The 21909-nt window shown below is 41.9% G+C and overlaps 1 protein-coding gene across 3 annotated transcripts in view; it reads right to left on the reverse strand.

Annotated features, from left to right (window-relative positions):
* The window catches only part of MID1 (midline 1), a 331223-nt gene that overhangs the window by 15108 nt on the left and 294206 nt on the right, over positions 1–21909 (reverse strand). For all 3 annotated transcript variants that reach the window (XM_060233957.1, XM_060233958.1, XM_060233956.1), the window contains exons 5-7: positions 17034–17182; positions 12173–12300; positions 7525–7668 (exon numbers count right to left, since the gene is read on the reverse strand). In XM_060233957.1, the coding sequence (XP_060089940.1) occupies positions 7525–7668; positions 12173–12300; positions 17034–17182 (421 nt within the window). The remainder of the gene's footprint in view (positions 1–7524; positions 7669–12172; positions 12301–17033; positions 17183–21909) is intronic.

Genomic DNA, 21909 nt, shown 5'->3' on the forward strand with positions numbered 1-21909 from the left:
CTTTTTCTTCAGTTGCCACGCCAAATATTTCCCCGTCTTATTTGCTCCTTCAAATGATTTCTGCTGAAGCCTTTTCAGATTCCATTCCACTTCTTTGCTTAACAAATGTCTTAGTTGAATTTGTAATATTGAAATTTCCCTTAGAATTTTCTTTTTTCCTGGTCTTTTCCTCAACTCTCCTTCTTTTTTCTTTATTTCATTTTGAATGTCCAATAGTTGTTTTTCTTTTTCCCTTTTATCTTTATTGTTCAAAGTAATCAACAACCCTCTCATTACTGCTTTATAAGCGTCCCAGACCATCTGGAAGTCAATATCTTCTTTGTCATTTACTTGGAAAAATTCCTTAGTTTCTTTCCCTAGAAAAGTCACTGTTTCTTTACTCTGTAGCAAATCTTCATTCAGTCTCCATCTTCTCAGTTTTTTGGACAATTTTGTAATCCACATTATTGGGTTATGGTCAGCTCCAATTTTAGGTAGGATCTCTATCTTCCTTGTTATAAGGCCTAAATCTCTGGTTCCCCACAGCATGTCAATTCTAGAAAAAGTCTTATGTCTTGCAGAAAAAAAAGTATAGTCTCTCACTTCAGGATTAAACTTTCTCCATATATCTTCCAAATTTTCTTGTTTAACTAATTCAAAAAAAGACTTTGGCAATTTCCCTTCTTTCCCATCATTTTTTTCCCCTCCGGATCTATCCAGTGAATTCTGAACTGTTCCATTAAAATCTCCCATTAAGAGTATTTGATCATAAGTCAACTCATCTAACTGTTGTGTAATGTCTTTAAAAAAAGCATCTTTTGCACCATTAGGTGCATATAGTCCCAATAACAGCGTTTTTTTCCCATTTGATGTTATCTCCACTGCTGCAAATCTTCCATCTTTATCTTTAAACACCAATTTTGGCTCCAAATCTTGTTTAATATAAAAAACTACTCCCCTTTTTTTCTGTTCAGCTAACGAAAAAAATTCCCTTCCCAATTGTTTGTTCCATAAAAATTTATAATCCTTTTGTTTGATGTGAACTTCTTGCAAACAAATTATATTACAATTTTGCTTCTTGATCCAATGAAAAGTTGCTCTTCTTTTTTGTGGTGAATTTAGTCCATTAACATTCCAAGACAATAATTTGTAATCCATCATGGTGCAAATTCTTTATTTTCTTCAAAAAATCTCCTCAACTCTCGGGCATTTGTAATTGTGACTCTCTTCCCCTGAAGTTCAAAGCTCAAACCCTCGGGGATTATCCATCTGTACCTTGTGCCATTGTCTTTCAATTTTTCTGTCAACTTTTTGTATGTTCTCCTGTCATTTATCACTTGTTTAGGTAGCTCCTTCATAATTCTCACTCTGCTACCTCTTACTATCAATGACTCTTCAAAGTTTTTCTTCATGATCCTTCCCACCATTTCCTTTGTCATAAATCTTACAACAACATCTCTTGGTAAATTATTTTTTTTGGCAAAAAGCGAATTAACTCTATACATGTGATCATACATGCTTTTAGTCTTATCAGGGTCTTCATCTAAGAATTCTGCAATTATGTTTATTATATATCCTTTCAGATCACCGTTCTCTTCCTCAGGTACTCCTCTCAAACGTATCTGATTTTCCATTAATTTGCAGTCGTGGATAGTCACTTTTTCTTGAACTTTCAACAAGGTGGTATCATGTATTTTACCTTTCTCTTCCACCTCCTGCACTTTCTTAGCTGTTTCCCCAATTCTCTCTTTGAGCTCATCCACTTCCTTTTTAATCACTGTGACAAGTTCTTCCTTCATTTCTTCCATCATTTTCTTAACTCCTTTCATAATTCTGGCTTCCATAGCCTCCATTTGGTCCTGCATTTTTTCTAATGAAAGGGCCCTTGTTCGGGGCTGCCTGGGCTCAGACATTTAAGCCAAAGACAAAGGAATAAAAATACCAAAAATTTCCGTTTCACCAATCTCAGGTTTAACTACCAAGTTCAAAAGGTCTAAATTTTCTCTCTTAGTTAAACTTTATTCTGTTTTCTTCTGAGCTTCCCAGGCCCAGATATAAATTTTTAAAGATTTTTTTCCCCTTTAAAAAATGACAAAATTTTTGACCTCACCAATCTGAAATCTAACAGTCAGGTTCAATAGAGTAGGGCTTGCCCTTTCCAGCAAGCCCAATTTCGCTGGTTTCTGAGCCCCCTAGGCCGAGATATTTATCTAAAAAGTCTTCAAAAATTCCAAAATGGTGGCCACGATTTTTTCTCCTTTAAAAAAATTTTTTTTCCTTTTAAAATCACCCCAGGAGCCCACCAATAATATAGTTAATAGTTCTTTTCTTCTTACCCCTTTTCCAGTTGATTCTGTCAATTTTTTTTTTTTTTTTAAAGATCCAAGGCCGACCAATTACAACGGGGCGATACTATTAGTTTGGGTTCCTGTTCTGATGTCGAGCTCTGGCCCGTAGCGGCTTTAACGCACTACCTTGCTGCTTGTGGTTTCGGTGCCAGCCTGTTGTTCCGTCACGGGGACTGCAGTCCCCTGACAAAGCATCAGTTTTGGACAGTGACATGTAAGTCCCTTGCTAGGCTGGGCTTGTCGGGAGTTAAGTTCGGCACTCATTCCTTCCATATAGGAGCAGCATCCACTGCTGCTGCCCTGGGGTACTCCCCGCCTTCCATTCAGAAACTTGGTAGGTGGCGTTCCTCGGTCTATAAAGGCTATGTTCGCCCTCTTGCACTGCAGTAACTGGCTTCACATTATCAGGGGGCTATGTTATTCACTGTTTCTTCTTTTTTCAGGTGCTGTGGTCTGTGGAGAGAGACGACGCATCCTTGTATGTGGACACAGTTTCGTGTTCTGGGCTGCCCATCGGGCCAGGAGGACTTTGGCCGGGTCACAGCTGGGGCTCAGAAAGTGGACCAGCATTGAGTGGTGTGGACGGTGAGGTCTCCATTGGTCAGGCTTTTGCCCTTATTGTTCGAAGATGTTCATGTTTTGCCACCGCATGTTGTGGTGATACATCTGGGGGGAAATGATTTAGGCCTGCTCAAAGGAAAAGCCCTTGTGTTGCAGGCCAAAGATGACTTCAGAGTCATCAAGAGGTGTTGGCCGCAGGCTTTGATCGTGTGGTCAGCCATGGCGTGGGGCATGGGAACCATGGGCGATTGAGAGAGCTCACCGCAAAACCAATTTAGAAATTTAAAAAGCCCTCGAGGGGGGTTTGGGCCACTTTCTCCCTCATCCTGGAATCCAGGCTGATTGCGCGGATTTATACAGGAACGATGGCGTCCATCTTTCAGACAAAGGTAATGAGGCCTTTTTGGAGGACTTGAAACTGGGGCGTAAGGAAGTGTTGGACATTTAATGGGCACAGCTGCCTAAGCAGAGGCTTGGCCTCATGGTGGCTGGGTTTTTGCCTAAACTTCCGTTATGCAGCTTGGTGAGCATCTGTAGCACCCCAGTTTTGGGGCACGGGGTCTCGCTAAATCATTCCTGGACCGTGCGGGCTGGTTGAGTGATGAAATGGACTGCCTTGGGTTTGCATGGATTGAGCCGCCTGTTAGCCGTGCAGCTGGAGGCTGGAACTCCAGGGCATAACCTTTGCTAGGCTGGCTGGGTACGAGCCATACATTTTGGCTATACCTAGGAGCAGGGTGGCTCGACCATCATGTGGCAGGGGAGGGGTATTTCGTCCCCTGGCCCTGCCCTGCTGCTGGTTATGTTTATTGCCCTTGTGTTAATGTAATAAATAAAGTGGCCCTTTAGTTACCCAAACCCTAGTGTCCCTCTCTTCCTTCCATCTGTGGGGGCAAAGCATTTGGTAACACTGATCCTTCATCCCAGTGTGGACAGGAAATTTTCTTGGCAGCAGGGAATACTGATGCCAGCTTGGCCCAGAGAGTTTTGGATATGTGCAGCAATCTCTGTAGCATCTTTTCCCATATGGATGCTTTTTTGACAGAATTTTTGGTCACAAGACTTCACAGCTTAGAGGGAGCATTGGCTTCTGCAAAGGGTAGTCCTACCTCACCCAACCTTTTGGAGTTCTTTGAGAAACTAAACAAGCATATAGGCAACAGTGACCCAGTAGACATTATATACATGGGATAGGGTGGGATATAGGTATAATAAAAAGAAAACAATATGTGGACTTTCAAAAGGCTTTTGAAAGGTACCTCACCAAAGACTACTGAGTCAACTTAGAAGTCGTGGGATAAGGGGATGGGTTCTTTTATGGATTAAAAACTGGTTAAATGATAGGAAGCAAAGAGTAGCGATCAATGGACATTTCTCTCAATGGAGGGAAGTAAGCAGTGAGATCCCACAAGGATCGGTCTTGGGTCTGGTACTGTTTAATTTATTCATCAGTGATCTGGAATTGGGCGTGAGTACTGTAATGGCGAAGCTTCCAGATGACACCAAATTATTCAGGATGGTGAAAACTAAGGATGATTGTGAAGAGCTCCAAGAGGACCCCCACAAACTGGGTGAGTGGGTGACAACGTGGCAAATGAAGTTTAGGGTTGGTAAGTGTAAGGTAATGCACACTGGGACAAAAAATATCCCAACTTCAAGTTTAGGTAATGGTGGCTGAACTTGCTGAGATTGAGAAGCAAAAAGATCCTGGGGTCACTGTGGATAACTCAGTGAATAACTCAGTTATAGCACCATAATGTTAATTTAATATGTCGATTTAAATGATGGTTTTATCTAATTGTAATTACTGTGTATTATGGTTTTACTGTGTATTGTATTTATGTCTTGTGAGCCGTCTTGAGCCTGCCTTGGCGGGGAGGGCGGGATATAAATAAAAAGTTATTATTATTATTATGAAGTCCTCCTACTAACTCTCCTTTCAGTTGGAATGAAGCAGGGTGAAAAGACAAAGGGAAGAGGAGAGAATGGCGGGGGGTGAGGCAATCACCAGGGGAAACCTGCAAGAATAGAAGAAAGCATCCAGTTTCCCCAGCAGTGAAGGTCTGCATGTGTTTTGAAGAGACCCGCTGGAAGAAGCTTCTCCCCCTCCTCCTTTCCGGAACCAGAAGTGGGGTGTGGGGGGGAGAAGCTTCCTCCAGCAGTCTCTTCAAAACACACACATAGTTCAAAGCTGGTATAGCTCAGCATTGTCACGGGGAGGAAGATGGGAATGTAGCAGAAGGGAGGGAGTGGGTGGTGGCAGCAGGGCGAGCTTCTTGGGTGGGTGGAAATGTGACAGAAGAGAGGGAGCTGGCAGTGGTGGCGGGGCGAGCTTCTTGGGGGGCAAGCAGGAGTGTGGCAGAAGAGAGGGAGCTAGCAGCGGCAAGGCGAGCTTCTCGGGGACAGGCAGGAGCGTGGTGGAAGAGAGAGAACTAGCGGCGGCAGCAGGGCGAGCTTCTTGAGAGCCCTGTCTGCACAGAATCCATAAAGATGAATAATAAAAAAATGACCTTCAGGACAGAATTCAGTGAGTGACCAGAACTCAAGGCTGCCTTGCCAGCAGTTTTTGAGCTACATCAATTCACAGACCCTTGTAGGATTGGCCAATGCCATTCGGAGAAATGTCACCCCAATTTGGGGGTAGAACCTGCTGAGATTGGAATGGAGTCCATAGAGTCCACACTCCAAAGAAGCCATTTTCTCCTGGATGAACTGATCACTGTATCCTGGAAATCAGTTGTAAATGCAGGTGAACCTCTGGCCTCACCTGGAGAATGGCAACCCTATGGGAGTCCCAAGTCCTACAGTTATAAAAGGGGACCAATTGGTTTCCCTTCTCCTTTCAAAGTACAGAGGCCCTAAGGATGTGCAACTCATTGACTGCAACAATGAAAAGAGTCTGAATACATTCCTACTGGCTAAATTGCCAAAGATAATATTCAGAAAGAAGTGCCAGGGAGAAAAAAATCTTCATAAAAGAAGCTTTGGTAGAAACATTTTCCAAATCTAGTGAAGTCATGGGTGAATGGAAAACTAGCCAAAATGACAGCAGAGAAAAGGGTTAGGTAGCCCTTCATCATTTTCCCACTTTAGATATCATCTTCCAGGTCTGCTTTTCCATTTTAAAAAATCCCAAATGGCCAACAGACAGAACACAGAACAGCATATAAATTAGCAGCACCACTTTGTGAATACAGAAGTGTTCGTATCCAATGCCCGTGGATACATTTGTAGTCAAGGCAATAATTAGAGTGGTGGTTGTTTTTGAAAAACAAATAATCATAATTTATGATCCACTGATTTTAATGATATGCATAATATTATGTATAAAAAGTTAGAACCAGTCCATAACACCATCTATTGGAGTGTTTCATAATGAGTGATGAGGTTACCCAAATCAAACCATACAGTTTTGCTATATCAATCAACTCCAGTCCTTCCCACACACCAGTAAGATGAGATAATTTGGTGCTGACTCATATTTTTGTTTCATGAAGACTAGAAAAAACCCTCCACTGTATTTTTACAAAGCAGAGGCTTTGTCCCAAGTATTCAGCAGCTGATGTAATGTCTTTACCCCACAAACTGCCTTCTGTCAGTCCAATCCCATACATGAAAATGGGTCAGAGAGAATGAAGCACAGTTTATTATCCCTTAGCATTGGCTGGTTTTGAGTACTGAATCAAAGAACCTTCCAGCCCTACCAAGCCTTCTTTCTTTTATCTGCCTTCTGATTCCCATGTAGTTCTCTTAAGCTTCTTTGCATCCAGATGACTTATGAAATTTATGTGCTGAGGATATGTATTTATCTCTTCTACTCAGGTCCATGAAACATGCAAATTACATTGACTAAAGTTTACAAAGTATTATATGTAAAATCTAGAAAACATTTAGATACTTATGTAATATTTTAGAATTCGAAAGCCACATGCCAAAATATCTATGGAAGATTCTAAACATTCCACCAGACACCCCATAAATGCAATCTATCTGCCAGGTACCGAAATCAGTTGTTGAAGCCTGGATCAAAACTCACAGGCAATTTGGCCTTCAATCTTACCATCACACGCTCTTTGTCTTATGCATATGGTGTCTGATCTGGATTGCAGCCCTGCCTTCAGCCTCCTTCCCATGGAGCCATTTTACCAACCTGTAGTGGGGTTGTGCTATTTGATCCACTGGAGAAACCCAAGTATGCAGTTCTAGGTTTTCCCAAAGGCTGCCAGAATAATTTCAGGTCAGGAGAATGGTGGGGAAGGGAAAGCTTAAGCCTTTTCTCTATATTAGACAGTCAAAATCTGATTTGGACACAGTACATTTAGGAATTTAGGAGAACTCACAGGTCACATGGGACCTCAGGATAGGAAGATTGGATCCAACTTGTTTACTTCTTAATATTTATTTTATGCAGTTACAAAGTGTAAACAATCTTGTTGCAATCATCATCTATGCTAGCAAATCAGATACAGCCAGATCAGCAGTAGAAGTCACATAACTGATCAGCATCATGATCTCAAATTCCAAATGCAGACCATAAAACAAAAACAATCAACTTCCTTCTCCATTTGACTTTCTTTTAGATTTTTCCAAAAGTCATACTTAAACAGTATTAGATATTGAGAGAGTTTACACTTACTAACTACGTTGGCTTGACCAGTGAAGATAGTATACTGCAATTCATAGGAAACCACACTGAATTCATCATCTGAAGTCCAGTGCACTGTAATTGTGTCATAAGAAGCTGTACAGAGCTCTTCTCTAATTGTTGGAGGATTTGGGGCTGTAAAACAATTAATATCAACTGTGAAAATTTGTCATTTAATGCTTATATTCTTTCTATCCATTTATCACAACTACCAGTTACTATAGTCTAATTTGCAAATTCTTAAGTCTAATTTGCAAATTCTTAAAAATTGCATGCACTTGATCCTTTGGTACACACATTTAAAAAAAAAACTCTTACATCTTTCACTGCAATGCAGATATTTGGCAACATGGAAAGTACATATGTGATGAATAAAAATAACATTCTGTATCATTTTGTGGATACAAATAGCCAGTTCAAACATAATTAACCATTAAAATACAGCATACATATTTAGGCTGATGATTCGGGCAAGATTCATACCTAATAAACACAGCTGTCTATAGGAGGGGCGCAGCACAGGATTTACTGGAGCCCTCTTCCTCACCCACTGAACTAAATTGAATTTACTTCTGAGTAAATAATTCTTCCCACAGAACTATCTACCTTCTCTTTTCTGACTCTTAATCTGCATAAACATGCAGTGGGTTAAACCAAGACCAATTCCTATGAGGAAAGGTTAAAGGAACTTAGTATGTTTAGCCTGAAGAGGAGACTAAGAGATGACATAATCACCATCTTCAAGTACTTGAAGGGCTGTCATATCAAGGATGGTATGGAGTTGTTTTCTGTTGCCCCAGAAGGTTGGACCAGAACCAATGGGTTGAAATTAAATCAAAATATTTTTTTGGCTAAATATCAGGTAAAACTTCCTGACAGAGCAGTTTTCTCAGTGGAACAGGCTTCCTTGGGAGGTGGTAGGCTCTCCTTCTTTGAAGGTTTTAAAAGAGAGGCTAGATGGCCACCTGACAGCAATGCTGATTCTGTTAATTAGGCAAATAATTAGAGGGAGGGCAGGAAGGGTTGCATCACTGCTTATTTCTTGTGGCCCTTTCTTACACACTCAGGGAAATGCTGATCACCACTTTGAGGTCAGGTAGCAAATTTTCTCCAGACCAGTTTGTCCAGGAATCCTGGAAGGGTTTCTGTTTGTTTGCCATCTTCTGGGGTATAGAGCAGGGGTAACTGGGAGTAGGTAGGCATTTGTTAATTTCCTGCCTTGTGCAGGGGGTTGGACTAGCTGACCCAGGCGGTCCCTTCCAACTCTGATTCTATCCCTAAATTGCAAGTCTGCTATTCAGCCCTACAGGAATACACTTTTGAAACATCATTAACCGCAATTAACTATGGCACAGTAATCTAACAGGTTCAACTACCAACATGGATATTGCAGTATCGGTAGCACACTATTATTGAGTGAAACAGTGGCATGTTTGAGTCTCATCACTTTTAAATTTATCTCTACATGACATAATCAAGAGGATATCAGAACTGGAGTTTTTACTACATTTGGTTGGTTTTTAGAAGGTATCTATTATTTTGTATACAGATTATATTATTTTGTTATCTCTCACTAGTAAGAAAATGTTGCTTGAACTCAATGAATATTGTGAATATGAAACTTTAAGCCCAAGGTGATGGTTTTGGGGACTAAACTCCATAATTTCCAGTAATCCCTATGTAAAAGTTCAGAGTAACTTTTAACAACACTCAGTCCTGGAAGATCCACTTGGAAATAACAAAGTCTACCACAGGACTATATTAAAATTTCATCAGACAAAGAGTAATTGGTCCTACTTTGAAACTTTTTTCACAGCAAAGCTTTAACTTAAATATTAAATGGATCAGAAATCCACACTCTACTGCACATCTAATTTTCAGCCATAATTTCTATAAGCAGGGATATCCAAGATGTTCTGCAGAGAGCCTATAAATATGACTGTGGTATAGAAAAGTAGAAATAATGAAAAGTTTGGGATATCCACTGAATACTGCCAATGTAAATAGCATGAACTGCTTAGTATTGTTTGATGGTATATGCAATAAAGGGATATCATACTTTGCATTAGGGGTCCCTTCATGAATACTAGTACTAGTATAAATACTAGCAAAAATGAATATGGTATGCATATAAGAGTAAGTATATTAAAAGATTTGTTACTTATGTGGATTCTGAAGTATAGTTTATAATGGATCAATCCTTCCTCACAGGATACACAGTTACTTAGCTCTAAAACAGCGTGCTATTCTTTGAGACTGCTAATAAATACATTGTGGGATCAGCCACTTGAAAACTGCAAAAAAGAACCTATGTTTTCACGGCATATAGGGTGGCATCCTGAGAATGGAAGAACAGAGGGCACCTCTGCCTGAAAAAGGGAAGGGAATTCTTCTGATTTAGGCTGATTCTTCCTCAGGCTATGAGTTGTACAGTTCCAGAAAGTGTTTTGGAGAACCTTTCTGAGGATGCAGAGGCTGAAGGAGAAGGCAAGGGACCTCCTACTGCAACAGAATTCAGTTCATGATTCTCCAGATTCTTCCCTAGGCAGTATAATATGGCCTGGGAAACCCTAATGCTTTATTATTTTGATTTTGTAGGAGGCAGAAACACAATCCTGTCATACTAGAAAAATGTGTCCCTATATAATAGTCACTCTCTCCAAGCAGCACTAAAATGAATCTGCTGCTAGGTCAAGTTCCACAAATTTTTAGTGTAGAATTCATAAGGCTACTTATATGCTACAGTAGGCATGACCCAACCAAAGTTAAACACTTTAGAGTCCCACTGAGACCAGTTAATGCTTTACCATCGCATTAAAATCAATGGGACTTTATGATGCTGAACTCTGGCTGGATCACATCCTGTATTTCTAAAACAGAAGCACTTAAGTGGAGAAGAGGGATACTGGTAAAGAAAAACACGCTTTGACTTTTATGGGCACAAATCACATTAAAGGACATATTTAGTTTAAAAACTTTTAGAGACTGGCACAAAGTAACAATAAACTTTTAAAATTTATTTGAATATATAAGACTTTGTTTCACTTTTGAATTGCCTTTTTAATGTATGAGTCAAACGAGGTATAAGGAAAAGAGAAAAAATTAAGATTTGATGTGACTAGGATTTGTGCTGCCCTAAATACTGCAGTGTGAAAGCCCGTCAGTAAAACATCACTCTCTGGCTGTGAAACCATCATGACATAGGCGGATTGCCAAAAGGTATGCAAACCAACCTAAACAAGAAGATAAATCAGATGTCAAAACCAACACAAGGCTGCTGCCAAAAGCAGCAACCTCCTGTCATCTCATTTCCAGGGATATGCAGGAACACACCACGGGTACTGCGACAATCTAGAGTGTGCAGCCTGCAGCGTAGCTGCTAGGCTGCTTTCGCTCCGTTTGCCTCCCTGGGAGGAGGAGGAGGAGTTCGCCCGTTTGGGTGCGCAATTTAGGGGGCGGAGCATAGCCATGTCAACGGCTGGCTCTGCGCTCCCTTCCTGGCACTTTGATGTCGATCGGCCCTCCCTCCCGCCCTGTATGTTATGTAGGCTTTGCTGGTTGCCTCATTTGAGGAGCCGGGTAGGAATTTTTTTACGCTCTGGCTGTTTGGCTGTTGCTGGGGTGTGTTTTTTGCCTACCCTGCATAGCACTACAGTGGATTGTGGAATTGGCTCAGGGATGGTGCCTTTAAATAGGTGGTCACTTTAGTTGGCAGGTTTTTGGGGTTTAGGACACTATGAGGCTAGGGGAGGACTGCGAAGCATCCCCCTTTTGGGGAATTTGGGGTCTGGCATGATCAACCTTGGGTTTGGAGACCTGGGTTTGGAGAATGCAGACTGTCCAGGAGGCTCGGCTAGAGGGTGCCTTTCCGGCGAGACGTGCGTCTGGGTTTGGGCCCTCTGGTGCGGGTCTCCCTGCTGGGCCTGCCTGGAGGGAGCTGAGTTGCTCAGCTCTGGCCGGGGGGCTGGGTCTCTCGCCCGTTAATGGCAGGGGAGCGGTCGCGGTGACCCCTAGCCCTGGCCAGGCCGCTGGTGGGGTGCCCTCGCTGTTTACACTGTTAAGTTAATAAAGTGGCCCAATTTTATTCCAATGTATTGTGTCCGACTCTTTATTCCGACCTTGGGGGGCAAAACTGCCTTGCAGGTTTTCTCATTCTGGGAAGCAGCATGTACAGAGTGCCAGTGAAAACTAATGAAGTCAAGGCAGGGAAATTCACAGCTTATTCTCTAAATCAGAGACATAAACGAACACCAGTTATAGTGTTGCAGCTAGATATGGTTTGGAGAGCATGTCACGTCTGCTTCCTACTCTATGAAGGAACATAAGAAATACACAAGGATGAAGACTTTCTTGATAGAGTTGCACAAGGTGTGCTCAACAACAAGCTTTTTCAAGGGAAGGTGTAAAAGCTATTCAGAGTGATATCCTTACATGTATAGGGGAAGATAAATAATAAAAAGTTGCCTAGTTAAGTATCACACTATAAACAATAGCGACTTCCCTTTTATTTGGTGAGATATCCATAAAATGACATTCTGTAAAGGAATAATTCTTGCCTTTAGTAAAGATGGAATAGGCAAAACAGAGATGAAAAAGTAAGTTTACTACAGTATTCCAGAAGTTGGTCAGCATCTCTTACCTGTAAGATAATCAAGGCATTCCAGTAGTTTCTTTTCTCTGGTAAAATCCAGAGCAAAGGTGTCAAAAGTATCGTTGAGATTTATTTCAGGAATTAGAACCTGGGAGGATGCAGTTGCCATGGCAACTCTGCAATGAAAGAATACAAATCACTGAAATTATTTTGAACATCAATATCACGTGATGTAGTTATAAAGAATCACCAGAGCATGTGCAGACTAACATTCTATTACCACACTGAATAACCACAGCCCCCCCCCCCCCCCCCGATTAAGGGACATTTATGTTCTACACAGATTTCTGTCCTACACAGATTTCCAGGCAGATATTACCAAGGAACACAATGAATTAATGTCAGTCATGCTGCTTTCTTTAAGTATGAAAAGTTAAATTTGATTCAAACAGTTACAGTTTTTTAGCTGCATCACAGTACAAGGCATATTTATTCAGCTGTAATTGATCAAAAATCCTGAGCTGGAAAGCATCCGAGCAGTATGGGTTTTTTTCCCGTGAAGCCACTTGTAAAGCAGCGGAGAAATATGAAAGTGTCCCCACAGATATTCATCTACATTTTTCTTAACCCAGTTTTTCTCAATAGTATCTTCTTCCAGGTGTTGGTTTCACACATCTGTTTCTAAATCTGGATTTGAATTGATCTGCAGAACATCTCACTGGTGATAGCTACATTACTTAATTCTATAATCTGCTAAGTGAAGACGAAGCAAGCAGGATTCCTTAAATGGAAAATTTTTCTTTCTTTGTTTTACGGCTTGTATTTATTTTTGGGCAAGCTGCAGGCTTACAAAGCATTGAAGATTTCAGCCTGGGATCTCAAAGACGTGACAATGTGTACAAGAACTATAAGTGGATTCTTATGTTTTGAAAAGATTCAGAAGAGAATTTACATCCATTCGGGCAAATCAAATAGGCCTTCTGTTGTACAGTAGGGAACAGCTAATCAGACCAGTTTGAAAGTAGTTACACAATTTCAATCAATTGCAGTCACCTGTCATCCATATTACGTGCTTGAACCGAATGCTTGGATTGCTCTATTTATTAAGCCCAACTTTCTCCAAGCAAAAACTGTCCTTGTACACTCTAGAACAGAAAAGTCAAGTATGAAACATTGTGGGTGAACTGCAGACTAGTTTTATTACATAGTATGCTTACTGTAACTTCATCTCCTGGATCTTTTTGATGTATTGGCAATTACTATTGCTTTAGATGACTGCTGGGAAATATTTTAATTCCAACTGTTCAAAAGCAGGTGACAGGTATTTTTCTAGTGTGCATTCAAATGTCAGTCAAACCACTATTAAGTCTGAATGTGCATGAATCTGGCTTATGGAACCTCCGGCAGCCTGCCGCATCGCAGCTTGGCTGCCGGGGAGATTTTGCCCCCCCCTGGAGGAAAAGTAGGGATTCTGGCACACGTTTAGGCGCGTCTTCAGGGGGCGGGGCTTCAGCGTGCCTGTTGAAGCCTCCGCTCCCTTCTTGGGCAGTCCTCCTGCGGTGCTCGGCTAGGTGGGAGTGTTCTTTGACGTTCGTAGCCGGCATCGGGGAGATTAGGCCTCCCCCCCCCCTTTTTGGAGGCTGTTGGTTGTCGTTGTGTCTGATTGCGTCAGGAGACCTGTGCTTTTAAGGGAGATCGCATTGGGGGACCTGTGCTTTTAAGGGAGTCTCTACTGGCATGATGGGGCGTTCTCTCTTCCCTCGTTATTTTGCGGCCTCTGTTTATCGCCCTGCACAGCGTGTGCTGCATATTGGGACCTTTATTTTCTCCTCTTGTTTGGTGGTTTTTTTTGGGGGGGGGGAATTGCAGGGACGTTTTTAGGGGTGGCAGGGGGCTGTCTCGTTTGGGGGGATTCGATTTGCTAACCCCCTCCCCCCTTTTTTATGCATCTATCCTCTCTCTGCATGGCCTCATGGTCTTGGTGGCCATTTTAAGTGGGGTTTAAGGCACAGCCATTGGGTGTGTTAGAGTCGGCCATTTTGGGAGGCACAGGTGCTTTTCTTCTTCTTTGCCTCTTGTCCTTGGTGGCCCTTTTAACTTTTATTGAAGCAGCAGCCATTTTAGTGGTGAGCTTCAGCCATTTTAGGTGGGAAAAGTCCTAGCCCTTGGCGCAGAGTGGTAAAGCTGCTTTACTGCAGTTCAAGCTCTTTTTAATTTTCATCGGGTGCCGTAATCCCTTAGGGTTGAAAATATGTCGGGGCGTAAAGGTGGTGGAAAATCAAAGGGTAAGCAGCCTGCACGCAAGGCTCCTAATCCACCCCAGAAGCATCCTCCGCCCCCCTCGTCTTCAGATGAGGAGGGAGAGGACGAGGTGAACGCAGTCATTTTCCAGAGGCTGCAGGCCCTGGAACGGGCATCTGGACTTCCACCTTCTCAGATGCCTAGAAAAGGGCGGGTTCCCAAGCTGGCTTTGCAGGCGGATATACTGACCCGTTTGTCTATTATGGAGGGCAGGTCTGCTGCGACTGCTAATGGAGGAGCTGTTGGGCTGGGTGGCTCGGATGCTGGATCGGGCCCATCATCCGGTGTGGTTGGTGTGGGAACAGCACTGGTGCCTGCTGTACCTCCTGGTAAGTTGAGGGATGGTTCTTTGCCCTATACTGGGCCTGTGTGGCCCTGGGGGTCTTGGGGATCTGCCGCACCTAATGGGGCTGGTGCTGCTTCAGGTGGTTCTGGGACTCCTTCAACTTGGGCGTGGGACAGCAGAATAACTGGATGTGGCCACATGGTCAGTTTGGCCCATTCGGTAATTGGCCTGGGGCGGGGCAGCAGGGGGCAGCTGCGGCTTTAACTGGTGGATGGGGTTTCCCATCTCCTTACGGGGCGGTCCCTTTTGGTTCTATGCCTTTTGGTGAGGTTGCCTTACCTTTGGGCGATACCTGTTGCCTGCCACAAGGGACAAAATCCTTAAGGGGCAATATGTTGACATATTCTCCCTTTTATTTAGGGAATTAGAAAAGAAGGATAAGGAGGAGCTTGATTAAGAAGAGGAAGGTTGATTGGACCTGGGCCAATTGGCTTCCAGGGTTTTTTATACATGTGGGAGTGATAGCGCATGCTCAGCCCTGGCGGGCGGCAGCGCTGATCCAGTACATGGACATCATATACAAAGGGTATATGATGTTCAGCAGCCCAACCTGGATTCAATATAACCAGGAATTCAGGATGAAGGCCGCTTTGTACCCTTCCCTCCCTTGGGATTGGATTCACCAACAGTTGTGGCTGCAGGTGATGTCACCTGCACGGCCCAATCTGGGGGACTGCTCGACAGCGGTCACTTAGTTGCTAAGGATTCCTCTTCTCCTTCCATTTCATCATCTTCCCACAGTTCTGTGGGGCAGGCGGTTCAACCCTGCTTGCTTTGCTGGGAGTTTGGGTCTCAGGGGGCGTGCAGTAGGAAAGCTTGCCAGTTCAAGTATGAATGCCCCCTGTGTGCTGGCCTACACTCGTGTAACAACTGTCCAAGAGTTCGGCTACGTAAGGGTCAGAAAAGACAGGGTGGGGGTCCTTCTCAAACTGGAAAAGGGCCCCAGCCCGATAAAGGTGGGACCTCTTGAGCAATGGCTTCGTAGGTACCCACGTAGAGCTGACAGTTTATATTTGTTGAATGGTTTTACGTCAGGTTTTAGAATTCCTTTTCAGGGTTCTCGGGTACCAACTTGGTCTCGGAACCTCAGTTCAGTTAAGGGTTTAGAGCACGTAGTGGAGGCTAAGATTGCCAAGGAGCTTGCAGAGGGCAGGATTTTAGGCCCATTTGCTAGTCCTCCAGTGGCTAACCTTAGGGTTTCCCCTTTAGGGGTGGTACCAAAGAAGGCGCTTGGTGAATTTCGTTTGATTCACCACCTTTCTTACCCCAAGGGTTCTTCCATTAATGATGGGATACCTAAGGAACTATGCTCAGTTAGGTATACTACCTTCGATCAAGCTGTGGGCGTCGTTCGACGCTGTGGTCAGGGGGCTGAGTTGGCTAAATGCCATATCAAATCTGCATTTTGCCTTCTCCCTGTCCATCCAGATGATTTTGAGCTTTTGGGTTTCTCTTTTGCAGGGCAATTTTACATGGACAGGGCGTTGCCTATGGGCTGCTCTGTATCATGTGCTGCATTCGAGTGTTTCAGCACATTCCTCGAATGGGCTGTGTGCCACAGGTAACCAGAGTTGGTTATAAACAAGGATGCCTTTGCCATGCTCTGAATGAAAGAGAGGAAGGAGCAGGGAGGAGTGAAGTGCGCATGTAAGCTTCGCTACAAACCAGGCTTGTGTATATGCAGGTTTAATGCTGGTTTGAATAAAACAAAAAGGCAGAGAACAAACAATAAAAGATAAAGGGTATATATAAACCTTATGAAAACATAATTATCATAAACAAATCTAGAAAACACTTCTAGAAGCAGCACAAATCTAGAAACAGCAGAACAGCTGTCAATATACCAATCTGTTGATACAGAACAGATGTGATTGCGATAAAGGATTTTAACAATCCTTTGCATGGCACTTTTTGTATAATGCCCACAAAGCATTATTTTTTTTTTATGTGACAACAGGTTTGGGAGGAGGCGAACAAAATTTCTTTCTCTTCAGTAAATTATGCATAATCTATTTTCCTTGGCTACTGGTATCTTAATGACACTGTTTCAGCACTGCTTAAAATACTGTGCTTTGGTGCACCATAGGAAGGCAGTTCTCTCAGGATGCCTTAATGTTCTGAGAGAGAGAGAGAGAGAGAGAGCATGCCCACCTCATAGTCTTTTCAGGCAATCAGGCTGGCCAGTGTGGTAAACAAAATGTTAGACTGGAAGGCTACTTGGTCTGATCTAGCATGGTCCTCCATATAGTCTTATGGCATTACCTTTCTGTTATGTTTTTAGCAGACTGCAGGAAGCGTGCATGATCATTCTCCTTCAGAGACTGCTCAGCTTGTGAGATCAGTGAGGTTGAGCGCTCAATGCATTGTTTGCAATTAGCTATTTGCTGGGCCAGTTTTCTCAGTCTCACCACCTGGTAGAAAAAGCATAAGAAAGGTCAGATCTGTGATTTTTATATTTGCAGTTCTTCAGGGCTTTAGTGCAAACATGGTGCTAATGTGAGTGATTTAGCTCAGAAGCAAGAGCCCTGTTTACACCTGCCTCACCCAGAGTCTATATTGTTCCAAATAAAAGCTTATTTTTCACACTGAAGAATCAAGGTAATACAGCTAGCAGATTTTTCTGCAGTGGGGAAGAGTCATATCCTGTCAGTCACCTCCACCTCTTGGATCTCAAAAAGGTACTATGATTGCTACGTTGGCTGACTTTAGTCTTTGAGGCAGTTTACAAGGTCGGCTCCATTTTTCTGCAACTTTCTGAGCTTGTTTACAGAAAAAAGTGATTTCAGAACAAACCTTGACTAAAAGAAAAAACTTGTGTTGACTGACAATAAAATAAATGTTTACCCTTGTATACTTCAATTCCTTCAGCTTTCTGAAGGAACACATTCAGTTTAACAGAAACATTGTGATGTTTGCCTGTGGGAAATCAACAAATGTGCACACTGCTTGTAACTGCAGTAGAAACAAGAGCCACATGAAATTGCACTGAAGAATTCTAGCTAGAAGGAGCAGAATGAAACTTACATTGCTAACTAAAGAGGTCTCCTAAAGTCTCAGAACTTCTCCCCCCCCACCCCACAGAGCCATTACCATCAACACCCCCATGTAACACAAAAAGGATAGGAAAAGGAAATAGGTCTAATTACTTTGTACCTCTGAAGTACATTAAGCTCTGATTACATATAAAAAGCAGGAAATTGATAATTAAGGAGACTGGCAGCAAGTCTGGAATTTTATACTAAAGATAACAAAAACTAGCAATGTTGTGTTTATTAAGCAATAAACACTGTAATGTCATGACTCTCCTGGCAGACAAATAGGAATTCTGTATCCTCAGCTAAAGATTACAGGACTTTGGTCAACAAATTCCACAGGCAGGCATAATTTCTTTTGCAATTGTTTTACACTTCAACCTTTACGTATTTCATTCAAAATATCCAAAAATCAGCAGCTGATTTTTATTTTATACACCAACAGTACAATCCTAAATGGAATCACTTCCTATCTCCACTGAAGTCAATTGGCTTAGAAGGGTGTAACTCTGCCTAGGATGCTACCACGAGACACTGACTACGTGCAAAGAATCCCTTGTGAGTTTCTATCTATCAAGAATGTTTAATCCTGAACACACTGCTCTGAGAATCTGCATTTTGATATAACGCTACAGTGCAATAATTATTAAACTTTATATAAAGTGCAATAATTATAAACTTTATATAATTTAGAATACATTACAAATAAAAGAAATTATCCTTTTCATAATAGGGCATTTTTAGTTCTATTAAAAATAATTATATGTTTTACATTTTGTTCATAATTTCATAATGTTTTACATTTTGTTCATAATTTCAAATTTCTAATAAACCCCAAGCCCATTTTCTAATAAGCTCCCAAACTGCTTGCCTTGTAGCTTCAGTAGTAGGTTGATTCTCTGGCAAGACAAAGGGTGCTTTCACACAGTGACTGTTTGCAAGTGGATTTTGCTATTTCTGACACAGTAAAAATCCAGTTGCAAAGTACATAATTTAGTGTGTGTGAACCCACCCAAAGACTTTAGTTTCTCTCTGTCTTCCTACAGAACAAGTGCTGTGATTGGCATTCAGAATGCCAGGACTCTGCTAAATGTAGTTTTTCCATGAAACTGATATGTCTTTGTATAAATGACAGTTGCCTCAGGAAAAAAAATACTTGTTGCTGCCCTAGCAGCCTTATGGTGCAGGGAGAGAAACCTGCTACGGTTAGTAGCTGCCCTGGCAGCAGCTAGGTAAGTGGGTAAAGGTGAGTGGGTGGAGAGGGAAGAGCTCTTATCTTAAGAACTCCCAAGGCTATAGTAGCCCTATAATGGTAAAGACAAGTACTGCAGGTCATTACAATTTGCATTCCCACTATGGAATTACATATATTGACAACATTCTATTCCATGATGACATCAGTACAGAAGTGTGACAAGCCCCCCATCAGAAAAATGGGGGCAATTGTTTTTTGTTTTTCCAATTTTTCTGATGAAAAAACCTGGAAATTTGAGGATGTACTAAAAAAAACCCCTCCTAGGGAATATTTTCTTTTATAAATGGATGAAATGCTTTTAATTACAAGGCATGCTGTAGACATATACAGTTCTTAAATTGAATATGCATTTCTGCACCTAGAAAGATACCTAATCTAGTATTTCCTTTTGCATCCTTAGAAGCTCATTGATTCACAAATCTTGAGCAGCAGAAGACACTTCTTTCTTCTTTGCGTTTTTAATGCAAGGGCTAAAAGGACTGTAACAAATGTTAGGATTGCTAGAGTGATCTTAGGATCTTTATCACTGAGTAAAAGAGCCAGGGTTTCCAGAGTATGTGGGGGGGGGGGAACGGTTGGTTGAATAAACTTAATCTAGCAATTCCTCATAACCTCAAAAAATCTGCATTCTAGCAGAGCATGAAAGGATGTATTAATCCTGTTAAGGCCACAAGGGCAGATTCTATTAGTGTAGGGTCTATTCAAAATATCCCTTGCAAAACCATTGTAGGTATAATGTTCAGTTTTGCAAACAAAAAAGCTCTGCAATAACATGGGAAGGTAAGATAGTACATATGAGGTTTAAAGATTTTAGGTAAGAAAGACCAAAAAAATAGGGGCACAATAGAAGCACAGAAGGTTTACATTGCTCCTCAACAACTGCATACTTTCTGTTGTCCTTTTGATACAACGTGGTCGACCTTTTCAGCTTTTCCTCAAACCACTGTGTCAGGTTTACCCACAGACAGGGTAAAACATAGGTTGACAGGTCCATCCATTCCCCCCCACCCCGGCCAACAACAGTGGATGGAAAGCAGGATTGCCAGATCCAGGTTGGGAAACTCCTGGAGATCTGGTGATGCATCCTGGGGAGGATAGGGACCTCAGTGGGGTACAAAGCCATAGATTTCACCCTCCAAAGCATCCATTTTCTCCAGGGGAACTGATCTCTTTAGTCTGGAGATAAGTTGTACTTCCAGGAGATCCCCAGATCCCACTTGGAGGCTGGCATCCCTACTTTATTGTCCTATCTTTCAGGAAGGAGAAAAAAGATCAGCAGGAAGTGGGGCAGAAACTGCACCAAAGCCTGAGGGGAAAAAAAACTAGCTTGTATTTGTACCCCTTCCAGTTGAAGCCCCCCCCCCCCCTCATATCATTGTTCATGGTCTCCCTGTTAACATTTTATAGGGATCAATTGGCTGCAATGGAAGTGGGGACTCAAGAAAGTTCCATTCCACAAATGTAAAATATAGTCTGGATCCAACCCACTCTTTCTATTTCATTAATGGGAAAGCCTTCCGCAGCAGAAATGTGAAGAAGGAATATGGTTTCCCATTGATGGAACAGAAATATTAGGTCTAACCAGTATCAGTGCTTCATACTTGTGAAAAACTCTTATTTACATGCTAAGAATTATTTATTTATATTTATATCTTTCTCTTAGGCAACTCAGGACCCATGATGCATAACAATATAAAATACAAAAACAATTAAACATTAAAACAAAACATGCCTTGAAGACTTTATTCAGCTAGCCAAAAAAAAGAGTTAAATTAAAAGTCAAATTCATTTTTCAATCTTCAGAGTTTCATATTTTAATTATGACATTATCTACTTACAACCACAAAACCTAATCTAATCTCTGTACAGTTTCTCATCATTTTATTAAAGGTATGTTAGTCAAAGAGGATCCCTTCCTCCCTTGGGAAAAACATGTTTGATTCATCCTTTTGAACTTCCACAGAGAATTGTTGAGAGATGCTACAATAATTCCACAGAGAATTATTGAGAGATACTAGGCACTACAATAACATTTCTAGGCAAATTGGATTTGTTTAAGCCCTTTCATATTCTCCCTTAGCTCATGCTCCCACTGCTCAAAAATCTCTCCAGAAAATTCTGTTTCACAGCCTTGCCAGAAAGCCAAGTGGGTAAAAGCACTATGTTCTACAAGCATGGGGACAGCCATTGAAAAATGCCTAGCTTTTAATTCCACCTGCTTAGCTTTTTCCTAATTTTCTGCAACAGCCCTGCACTGTTCTAAAAGCTGATGGTGTTTACAGTTTAGATCAAAGTATTCCAGAAAAGCACAGTTGTTTTACCGTATGTTATTATTAAAGGTTAAAAATGAGCCCTGTTAAGATGCGAAAGGCAGGCTGTTCACTACATAGTACCATAATCTTCAAGGGCATGTATTTATCACCATCTCCTTTAATTAGAGATTTAACTTCAAGGGACTGGGGGGGGGGGGGAGGCTTGAATACTAACAAATGGGTAATTCAAGAATCTCTTAGTAACAACATTTTTAAGCCTTAACTTTTATTTCAAACTGCTAATGCAGCTGGCGACAGCACCTGTTTAAGTTGCTGACATCCTCTTTATTTGGAAAAAGGCTGAGCTTCTGTTGTCAGCAAGAAGAAGAAGACTCCAGTTCCAAGTTCAGTCCCTGTTTTCCAAAGGCATGTCTTGGATTGGTTAAAAACACTTTATAGCCCAAAAGTATTTATTTACCAAACATGTAAGGCACTGAAGAAAATCTGCTCTGTCAATACAAAACTCCCATTTCTCTGCACGCAAAGCCGGGCGCTGAGTAGGCCTTTCTGACTGAATGGAAATCTGCCACGAACTTTGG

The sequence above is a fragment of the Heteronotia binoei genome, chromosome 3 (genome assembly GCF_032191835.1).
Source record: "Heteronotia binoei isolate CCM8104 ecotype False Entrance Well chromosome 3, APGP_CSIRO_Hbin_v1, whole genome shotgun sequence".
Lineage (NCBI taxonomy): Eukaryota > Metazoa > Chordata > Lepidosauria > Squamata > Gekkonidae > Heteronotia > Heteronotia binoei.